This window comes from Lygodium microphyllum, chromosome 2, assembly GCF_053477565.2.
Source record: "Lygodium microphyllum isolate KBCC chromosome 2, Lygodium_microphyllum_v1.1.10, whole genome shotgun sequence".
Lineage (NCBI taxonomy): Eukaryota > Viridiplantae > Streptophyta > Polypodiopsida > Schizaeales > Lygodiaceae > Lygodium > Lygodium microphyllum.
Window position 1 is genome coordinate 157,408,003 of NC_141136.1, and position 11,499 is coordinate 157,419,501.

At 39.7% G+C, this 11,499-nt stretch overlaps 1 protein-coding gene across 2 annotated transcripts; it reads right to left on the reverse strand.

Annotated features, from left to right (window-relative positions):
• Nucleotides 1–6,308: 6,308 nt before the first annotated feature.
• On the reverse strand, nt 6,309–10,542 carry LOC148040523 (bifunctional nuclease 1-like). 2 transcript variants are annotated; one of them, XR_015694906.1, is made up of 10 exons: nt 10,121–10,542; nt 8,966–9,136; nt 8,714–8,766; nt 8,572–8,628; nt 8,347–8,412; nt 7,903–7,974; nt 7,700–7,781; nt 7,532–7,623; nt 7,366–7,421; nt 6,309–6,560 (listed from the first exon to the last, which is right to left on the reverse strand). XR_015694906.1 is itself a non-coding variant. In XM_087700265.1 (10 exons), the coding sequence occupies exons 1-10, from the start codon at nt 10,413–10,415 to the stop codon at nt 6,555–6,557; spliced, it is 987 nt and encodes a 328-aa protein (XP_087556391.1). In that variant the 5' UTR covers nt 10,416–10,538; the 3' UTR covers nt 6,313–6,554. The 2 variants fall into 2 exon arrangements, 1 of the variants encoding a protein (XP_087556391.1); XM_087700265.1 differs by having other exon boundaries at nt 6,313–6,560; nt 7,700–7,818; nt 10,121–10,538.
• Between the last annotated feature and the right edge of the window lie 957 nt (nt 10,543–11,499).

Here is an 11,499-nt window from a genome sequence, read left to right on the forward strand (position 1 = left end):
CATGTGCCAAAAGCTGTGGTCAAATCTAGTGTGAAGGAAGTTTTGAGTGATCAACCGTACCCCCAAGAGCCCTTGGTCACCACCCCTGGTTCATTGAAAGTTTTCAATCTAATGAAGTCACAATCCTTAGGTATTTTTAAAGGTAGACTATTCAAAATGGTGTGCATGGGTTACGTTTTTTTGGGCCAATATAACTTTCTTTAATTATGTATGACATATGTCATAGGAAAGTCTATTTTTCTACAAGTTATGATAAATGTTACTTTGATCAAGAAGGGGGCCACTGATAAAGGTTTGTTTTGTATTGGAATACTACCAACATCTAGCTAGCTAGGGTTGTGAGCAAGGATGTTTAAGTATTGGAGAAGAGATTACGTCATTGTCTTATAATGGAATTAACTAATCATATGGAGTTCCTTATCAATAATAACTTTATCAAATAGTGGGTGTTTTAGCAGCTCCATGGAGCTCTCTTCTTTATACCTTTGTGAGATTGATGGAGCAATTGGTGAGGCATATGTGGCATTGTAAAACTCCATGCCTTTACTATCCCTATGGTTTTGTTCATTATTAATTATTTTACACCCCATTGTTGATATCTCGTAGCTCATTTCATACTAATTCTATAGGAAGGGCGATGTCATGCACATCTTAACTTAACTAACTCCTCAAACCATAGATTGTGTGACCTCTCAAGATATAAGGGGATTAAAAGAAGTCCTTTGGGTTGCTCTAACATAAGCTTTTCCAACATCTTGTTAATTATTTTCAATTTCTAGGCATTAACATGCCCATGTTGGTACCATGTAACTATCTAAGCTTTTGTTAAAGAGAGCAAAGTTGGAGTTTATTGCCCCTATATCAAAGATTTTGCCGGCTCAAGCTAGGGTGTCAAACTTCTCATGTAGCTCCTTAAAAGTGTTGTGAAGATCACTCTCAGTAGCTAATTTCTCAATTATCACACTCAAAGACCTCCTTACATAATTAGGTTTTAGGCTGCTCATGGTAGGCTAGGTATAATGGCACATACTTGTGGTATTTTCTTAGTACTTGCAATCATTGGTTTTGCAAGGATCTCTTATGTGCTAAGTTGGTGTGGCTTTTGACTCTTGTGTGCTTGCTAGTTGCTAATCAATAGAGGCCTTCTCCTCAGTTTGCTACATGGGTTAGCACACTACTGTGGCCTTATTAGGCTCCCTAGCTACTATTAGCAATCAGTCACCTAGGTTTGCTAGACCACCTTCTCCTTGGCTTTATATATGATCGTGGTTCCTTGGTTTATTTTGCTTCTTTGTCTTCTTGATCCTTGGTGTTCTTGGATATTCTTTAGTGTCATGGCATTTGCTTAGCTTGCTTATTCAACTCTCCCTGGTTGCTAGTCTTGAGCCTTTGCACGTGTTCATTAGCTCCTTGATGAGGGCTCAATAGGCTCCTTGGCAACTATTGATGATCAGTCACCTAGGATTTGCTAGACGGTCACCTTCTCCTTGGCTTTATATGTTATTGTGGCCTTCTTTGGTTTCTTTTGATTTTTCTTCTTGGCAATCCTTGGCTTTGAAGGGTATTTTTGTTATGATGTTGGTCTATTGACTCCTAGGGCAACCACTTGAGCAAGACTCTCAAAACCCCTCAACTAGAGCTTTCGAAGTGATATCTTTTTGCTCTATTTGGAAAGCTAAATCTATTGATTACCTTCATAATACCCCTCAACTATGAGCACGATGTTTGCTTAATGGGCCTCTTCAACTTCTTTCCCAATTGTTACTAGAGTTGAACCTTTACATGTCATCATCAACTCTCATGTCAAGTTCGTGAGCTCTTTCAAGAGGAGACTTTGTTCTTTGTGGATGTTGAGCTCCAAGTAGGTGCTTGTCAAGTCATCAACATTTATTTCAAGATGTGTTATTCTATTCAAACTCATACATTCTTATGGTGAGGTTTAGAGGAACTTGTAAACGATAATTGCCTACATAAACTACTTAGAGGGAAACCTAGGGTTGGCCCTTTTGCGAAATGTGTCATGGAAACATTTCACATGGGATGAGATGTATGAGTTTGCACACACTACCATTATGTGGAGTCTCTCAAAATCAATTTATTTTTATATAAAGGACACTAAAGATGGTGCATATGGAGCTTGGACACTCTTATCATTGTGTTAGCTCTCTCAAAATTAATTTATTTTGATGTCAAGGAAATTAAGGCTAGAAATAGACTCTTGGAAAAATGAACCAATTGACCTCGATCCCATCTCCACTATGCTCAAGGGTGATACCCAGAGTTTGAAAAAGTTATGCAACCTCTATGAAAAGTAGAGTGTTGCATCACATGTATACTAGGTAAAGAAGCCAATATAGCTTTATATGGAGAAGGAGGCATCCATCTCCTACCATTTAAATGAGTTCAATACTATCTTTAGCCAAGTTTTGCTAAAAAGTTCACTTTTTAGGATTTAACCAAAGCTATATGGGATACTTTTAAAACTACAATCAGTAGTTTAGTACTTTACTAGTGGATTAACTAGCTCTAATGTTGAGAGTAAGTTGCTTACGAATGGGGTAAATCGAAAGAAAAGTAAAACTTTTAAGAGCTCTAGGGGACTTATAAGGAGAGTATGCTCAAATATAAAAGGGAAATCCTGAGATGGATGAAAGTTAAGCATCAAGTCTCACACAACGAAAGATTACCACAACCAAGCAAGTAGCCCCACATTTAGTAGAATAAATAGTTGGGTAAGTGGAAAATTGGACTTTTTTGGTAAGTATGCTACTTGAGAGTTGGTTCCTTACACCCAAGGATAAGTATGCATTATGATGCAATTGTGTTAATGAGCTTGAAATATCTCCATTTGATAGCCCAAATACAAGGAAAGATTAGTAACCAAGAACTTTCAACAAGAGAAGGATAGACTTTTATGAAGCCTTCTCACCAATAGTCAAGATAACCACCCTTTGTATAGTCTTTGCATTGGTTGTTGAGGAAGATATGGAGCTTGTCTAGATGGATGTTAAGATAGCTTTCTCACATGAAAATTTGCAAGAGGTTGGTTTGTTGTGTAAGCCAAGAAACATTTGGTATGTAAGCTCTTATATGGATTTGAATTTTGTTCCCAACGAATGGCATTAAATTTGATGCTTTTAAAAGGTCTCATGGCTATATAATGGATAAGATAAATCACTATCTATAAGCACAAAATACTATGGATGATAGCCTTATGATCTTAATCCTTCATGTGAACTATATGCTTATGGTTGGAAAGCCATTCTTGGATGTGTGTGCATTAAAGAAAAGTTTGCAAGAAACCTTTGACATAAAGAGTTTGGGGAATACATGGCATATTATTAGCATGAGGATTATGAAGGCCTAACATAAGAGAACTCTCTCTCTCTCTCTCTCTCTCTCTCTCTCTCTCTCTCTCTAAAAGAATACATTGGGAAGGTGCTTGCACATTTCAATGTGGGAAAGGACTATTCATGTTTTGAACCATCACCTCCATATTTCAAACTTAGGCCAACAAAGCATCCTAAAAAAGATGAGAAGACTAAAATTCTTTTCCTTATCCTTGGCGCAACTGGGCCATCCTGGACTTGAACCAGAGACCTCGCCCGTGAAGTGAATCACCGCACCTACACCAAGATCCTATCCGAATTCTCTACATCGACAATTGGTTGCTTAATGTATGCTATGGTGTCACATATCCAAACATTGCTTATGCAATGGGAGTGGTTAACAAGTTTATGTCACATATCCAAACATTGCTTATGCAATGGGAGTGGTTAACAAGTTTATGGCAAAACCTAGCAAGAAGCGTTAGAAAGTAATGTAGTATCACAACATACTTGGATGGCACTAAAGCTCTGTACATTTGCAAAACCTAGGAAGAAGCATTAGAAAGCAATGGAGTATCATGAAATACTTGAATGGCACTAAAGCTATATGCATTTGCTTTGGAAGGAAAGATCCAAATATTGTTAGGTATACAAAAGTAAGTTTCTCAAGAAATTTTTACTCCGAGTCTATCACATGTTTTGTCTTTACAATCACATATAGTCTCATGTATGTCTCAATTGCAACCATGTACTGCCTTATCAATGAGGGTGAGGCTGAATATATTGCAATCATTGAGACATGCAAGAAAGCTATGACGCTAGTGGGAGATTTAGGTATTGTAAGAACCCATTTTACACAATGATAGTCAAAAGTGTCATCCAATCGGCACAAAACCTCATCTTTCATGCATAGTAAAAGTACATTGAGGTGAAGTATCACTTCATTGATAAGGTGCTTAAGGACAACCAAGTTGAGCTCATCATATGGATGACAAAGCTACAAATCTAATGAAGAGCTTGCCTTTTGAGCACTTTGCACAATGCAAAATGCTAACAAGAATGACCAATGGCCAAACACAAGTAGACACCCCTTGTACTACTACATGTCATACAATCATAAGCACGTGAATATAATAAAGAACACCTTAAGGCCCACCAGCAACTTTACATGCTCTCTTGCCCTCTCAATTGATTAACTCTGAACCCAATCACTTCATGTATCCTAAAGCTCTCATGCACCTTCACACATGCACGTGCGTGCACACACATGCATGCATGTTTATGCACCCACACCTTTGTTTGTCTACATGCAACTCATGCAAATGTGGATGCTTGTCCTCCATTACCTTCTTGGACAATAAGTTACAAATATCATGTATGCATTGCCTTCTTACTTCTAAGAGGCCCAACAAATTGGCACACTAGCCAACACATATATGCGCATGTGATTTGCTAACAAATGGCCTTCCAAGTATTGATCTCCATACAACTTGTCCATTCAACCAACCTTATCACAACTAATCAGTTCATTTGACCATATAACCACGTGCCAATATTTTTCCTTTCGAATGGAGAAGTTACTATGATATGACATGAAGAGATATTAAGAGGGGGAACTATGGGTTCATGCTTTTAAGGAATGCACAAACAATTCACTCATTGTTGCTCTATCACTAGGATTGTTAGAGATTAGCACACAACTGACCCTATGAAAAGCTGGCAATGCCAATGGAGCATTGCACCGCCCAAAGCCCCCAAACGAGTCCTAACCCAACTAAATTAGGTGCATTGTGTCAGTTATGAAACTAGGGTTAGTCTTGAACACACTATCCACTTGGTTCAAGTGACGTGGGACAATCATGGCTGCATTGTTAGGATGGAATTTCATCCACATACAATACTCGTCCCACTTGTCAAAACTATATAAATTTGAGCACCATCCTCCATGCTGGGGGCAACATCCAATACCGTGGTAGAGTAAACTAGGGCCCCAACTCTACTTCCCATCTTGAGAGAGATGTAGCATATACTTTCGAGTTTCTATTATGTTACTAGAGTCTGTTTCAACAAGTGATTCAATACACATTTATATAATCTCTTGTTTTCCATCTATAGCATGCTGCAAAAAACGCCTCACAATCATCATCCACACAGTATGAGGACAGGTATCCCCCCTAATACATGGCACTGCATCCAGACTGCAAGGATACCAGATAACTGTGATAATGCTGAAGTAAGCGATCACTTCATAAGCATGCATGATGCACTTTATTTGGTCATCCTCTCAAACAAATATAAGTGGAATCAGCAACCTCCAGTGCACAACGTGGAGACCATAAAAGAAGATGGAGATGGCTACCAGCCTCCTGAAAACAATGATAACGACTCTACTTGTTGGATGAGGAGTTGCATCCAGTCTCCACAAATCAATAGCAGTGCCCATCTAGTGAATCCAATGCCACAGCCCTATCACAGATTTTGCCCCAAGTACACCACAAGTGACTCCACTACTAATACCATATATTGGCTTTTATGCACACATTTATCACCTTCACACATAATCCATCACCTTGTATGCATATTTTGGAGACTCTGCTCTGCTGACTTTGCTATCCTAGGATAGACCCCATTTATCTTATGCAGAGTGTGCAAACATAATGTAAGAATATATTGCTGCAGTACAATATTTGCTATGAACTACAACAGTTGCTTCGAGGTTATCCATCTTCAGTCAACTCATTGCAAATTCCATCAGTATATGCACTAATACTACCAGTTCTTCCAGCCATGACACAGGCAATACAAACTGAATCTATAAGACACGAACCATTTGCCACAATGTTAATATAAAGACTTCCTAGCAGTTGCAAAAAGAAACCCACTACTGCATATCCCAAACAGGTGGTCTATACTATCCAACATATAGAAGCGTCCAACTCCACAACAGTGCAAACTTGATCCATAATATGAATGTGAAAAGAGAAACTATGGAAATTTCTGAAACCGGGTACAAAACTTCAATCTTATTAAGGGAAACAAGCTTCCAATATTTTACAATTTTTCCCCAAATTTAAGTTTGTACTGTTTAATGTAACTATCTAGAACAAATATACATAATAGATACCAGCATACATACAACAACACAAGGAAACTCCAATGTAAGCCCCTGGATGTGGAAATATATACAAGAACTTGTGATAAAGCAAGGCGATGAATAGCAGTCTGTCATAGCTGCAAATAGAAACAGATTCACATAAAACAGATTAGCCTAGAGCTACTGAATTCATAAATGGGGTTTAATGAGAATACATATGCATAGACACATACATCACCATCGATATGTAACTACACTACCATTAACATGCACACACTACATATCTCATACAATGCCAAGTTAAAAGATTAGCTTATGATCATTGGATTCATGGAAGGTGAGAGAGTACATATGTGATGACACTACACCAGATCAATACATACATCACGTGTCTCATATAATGACAAGTAAAACAACTAAAACTACTGGCCTGCATGGTGTGCTGCCGCAACTAAGCTCACCTGCTTGGCCCTGCACCCCTTTGACAGAACTAGACAACCCTTTACTTGTGCAAAGTTTTTCTTTTGGTACTCATGCTTGAACAGTGCAAAACTGAAATCTGTTGGCTTCATGGACTCTAGAAGAATCCTCGTACATATTTGTAGCATCTTGACTTGAAACATTTTTCTCAAAGCATAATACGAAAGAATTTGAAAGAAATGTTGGCCACATGAAAGCCACCACACTAGCATACACATATCTTGTAAAAACAATGTATTGGTACTACAATATTTTCAGAACACAAGTTTTCAGCCACAGAGCTGCACATAAAAAGTTGTAACAATGATGCTTACAGGAGGGATACACACAGGCTCATGACACAGGAAACAGGATAAAACTTGACCAGTCTTTTGCTACAAATTCCCTAATATATCCATTAAGTTATGAAGTATGTTGTATATATGACATGTTCAGTAAGGGCCAGATAAAATAAAGTTGTACCTGTCGAATTCGCCGTCGTTGAGCTCGTAAACGGTTTAATTCATCTCGCCAACGAGCTTATTGAAGCAACAGAGGTCACCGCATCAAAATCTTTGCAGTGAATCACTAAATGTTTGCCACCCTCCCTCCAAAAAAGAGAAAAAAAAATGCATAAGAAGATGCTAACCTGCATCACTGTACCGTTCATCCACAACTGCCAAAAGCATATTTTTCATAAGGGCTAACTCTTCAGCAACTGGATCACGTCCATTCTCAGGACTGCACAAAGTGCTAATATTAGACAAGGCAACAGATTAGTTTTGGAGAAGTGTGTGAATCATGAAAGTTAGCTCACCAATCAAGAGTAGACACATTGACAACATGATTCTCTGTCCCTGGGCTTGTTTGAGAAGCGGCATACACAGGTCTAACAGCATCTGAAAAAATTATGTCTTTATTTACATATATTGGCACCTGAAAATAGAGAGACTTTCACATCAGATAACACCTTGCAATGATAACTCTTAAATGTCATGCAGACTACTTTTAGCAACCCACCTTGCATCTGACAGCCAAGTTCACAGCATCAGAAGGTCGTGCATCTACACTCAGCATTTTGTCTTCACCTGGCTGGGGAAAGCAACAAATAAAAAGATAAAATCTCATGATTATAACAGCCATAAAGGAACACTGGTCACCTTGGAGTCTAACCAAATGCTATTTGACTATAATAACTCACAAAAATCTTGAAGATAATGATCCAGATAAATGTTACTGACATAAAGGTTCAATGTGGGAGAGGGGAAGAGCTATAGGAACAAAGCCTTCAAGCAGACAGTTTCTACAGTAGCTACATCCATATGCATGCCCAGAGCCCCAAGTGGCTTGGCAAGGAAGCTACCACTGAAGTTACAGGCCGAAACAGCAAATAGTGTGTTGGCCCTTTTTTCACCACATCAAACGCAATGCTCTACTGAAATCTGACAAAGGGTAGGTCCATACCCTTCCAAAGTATATTTGGGAAAGGTAAGTATCTGCAACTCGCTCTGTAACTCTCACCATTCGAACCTGAGTGGCACACACAAAGTGCATGGCGAATGCCCAATCAATAATCAGACTAATCACATTAATAACTTAACCTTGTTCCAAAGGACCCAAGATGTGAAAAACTCATCAATCTGTAGACAACGAAACATGAAAAACTTGTGGAAGATTGTAGAAATCCACCTCAAAGTTCAGAGCTCCCACAAGGTTATTCATCAGATGATACTGGTTTGGGCGCACCTGATTAACAAGCTTCAAACCCTCGGTAATTTGTAATTAGAAAATGTGGACTCCAAAAACAAGATTGAAACAGACAGCTCAGTACCATGTTTTCTTCACCATGTAATGCTTTCATTAGCATTCCAATTGCTACATCACCTGACCATTTTCACCATCAGCATTGTCAGTGTTTGGCATTGACAGTAACATTACCATTATTTACAGCTGGACAACGTCCAATTTCCACAATGCAAATCAAGGAAGAAAGAAAGATGGTTGCCTTTTATAAAAGGCTACAGAACTGAATGGCAGGGGCTGATGATGTTAATGAGAATGCAAACAAAATCCGATAACTCACCAACAATGATTGGGAGAAGCAATTCCGTTTCACACAATATCTTTAAGAATATGGTTGGATTCCGCGATCTATACAAAAGCCTTCCCTTAGGAGGGTTAACATGATCAATCTCCACTTCACCGCCATTTGCAAGCGTCATGAAAAGGTGGCCTTGAGATGGAAGGAGGCTCACTGGAAACATTGACAAAAATTAAGAACTGCAATTCAAATAGAGGATTTATGTCACCACTGCAAAGAATGAAACTCACTGTTCTATTGGACAATCCTAGGAAAAAGGCAAAGGTATTCCTCTCATCAGCATGCTTCAAAAGCAGGGCAAGGTTTTTTCTAAGGCTCAATCATAGAGGGGATGGCAGGAAGCAAAAGGTTATTCATCTCGTCAGAAGAGAACACCTATAAAAAGGCAAGACCTACCTTGGACCAGTGCAAGAACAAAGTGAATAGGAATAGCCTCACATCACAATTGAAAAACAGCATTCATATGGCACAGATGGTTGTGTGCCTGAAAATACCATACACTGATAAAGTAGGACACTTGAGATCAACAATAATTGATAGAATAAAGATTTTACAGCTTGTTGTTGTATAATTACAAGGGTTTCATGAGCATTGATAGTTTCCCTGGTCTATTAAAAAATGTCAAACGCCAACAATCTTGTCATCCTGCTTCAATTTTCTGCAGGTCGGTGACCAATGTCATCCGTCCTATCATCAGTACCAGGACTCTATAACATAATTGAACTGCTGCACACGCCATTGATGATGAAGATGGTTGCATCGTGAACCTGCCTTGTTCAGGAGATAATTACTAGCCTGACCTTTGGCACACCCGACACATCTTAAAAGACACACAATAATTCCTCTAGCACAGAGCGCAATTTTCTGATTGGAAGCTACTAGCAAAGCCCTGGCTAGATCCGTATGCATCGGATCCATCTTTACAGATTTCAAACGCCAAACAAAACCCATCTGTACTACACATATATTAATTGCACTTTTTCTCATTCATTTTACCACACCCCAAAAAAAACTCCCATCTCCCATTTATTTTTTGCAAAATCCTGAAGTGCACTTATTCCATGGCATCACCCAGTTTTCTATCCCATTCAGGAGCAGAATCATCTCAAAAGAAACTCTAATTTCAGAAGCGCGAACCTGCATCAACGACCTGAGCCTCCAGGTACTTCGAGTCATCATCGTCCCACCTGCGCTGCCTGCTCTTACTGGAGGTACCATCACAGCTGCAGCAGCGAACGGGAAAAATGGAAGATCGATGCCTGCCAGGCGATGAGGGAAATGGGGAGGATTTGGAAGGGGCCAGGTGAAGGGAGGGGTTGTAAGGCGAGGAGGCCTTGGAGAAGGCAAGGAAGAGGCGGCAGCGAGGCTCGGGCGGGGACGAGAGGTCGCAGCTGGAGGAGGGGGGAGGGGCGAGGGGAAGGAGAGCTTCCATGGCGGGCGAGAGAGAGAGAGAGAGAGAGAGCAGGGAGAAACAAAGAGAGGGTCAACAGATGACGGACCGGAATTTAGAACGGAGGTTGGACATTACAATACGTTACTGTAATTGAGACACGGAAGAGAACTTAGAAGGAAAGAAGGTTCCAAGTCCATCCTCCGCTTTATCGTAATTTACCAGACCTAGCATAGTAAGTACTAAGGATTCGCCTAATCAAATGTTTTCTTCTGGTTGCTGACGTGGTTCGCTCGTGGATTTCGTTAGACATTTAGTCTGCCCGTGCCTAGGGACCGGCGGCTTGCTGTTGGCTCCAAACTTCAAACCTAATTCCTTAAGAGCAAGCCATTTGGGATTAGAGCACCGTCTCATGAGGAAGCTGTCATGTATTGGCCAGAAAATCCATGGCCCTCTTAATCGGCCTCCACTCATTCAATTGTGGAGGTATTTTTTTCAAAAATTGTGAATTGTAATCATATTATTAAGATATTAGCATTCCTTACGAGTTGTTGCAAAGGGGAGTGTGAGGGAAGCTTTGTCATATCGCACGGCAACTTTGCTATCCTTGAGTGTAAAAAAATCACATGCTTCGCTATTGCATGCCAGTCTATACACAATTAACATGTATACATATGCACAACCATAACATATGTACATATTGTGAAAGATGCGGGATCTAGGACGTGGCAGTGAGTTATGGTGGATGGAAGGAGAAGTGTGGACTCATGATGGAGAAGACAAAGACACTGTTTGTTACCCAAGTGAATTAGGTTCCAAGATTGAGACTTGGACTCATAAATACAATCTTGTGCATGTGGACAATGACATTGACACTTTACTGAAAAGAAAAGAGTATTGTCATTGCATTAAGAAAATGAAGCAAGTACAATCCTTTATAGGAAAGTAGGAAACTGCAGTAGGCACCACTATGCATATGGGATAGGTTAGCCTGCATGTCCTTGGCCCTGAAGCTCTATACAAAGAGGCTGTTTAGTGAGTGTGATTGCTGAATCTCAACACCCCTCCTCAATCACAACTAGAAAGGCACAAAGTGTGTAGAGGCTGTAATGAGAACCACCTGCAA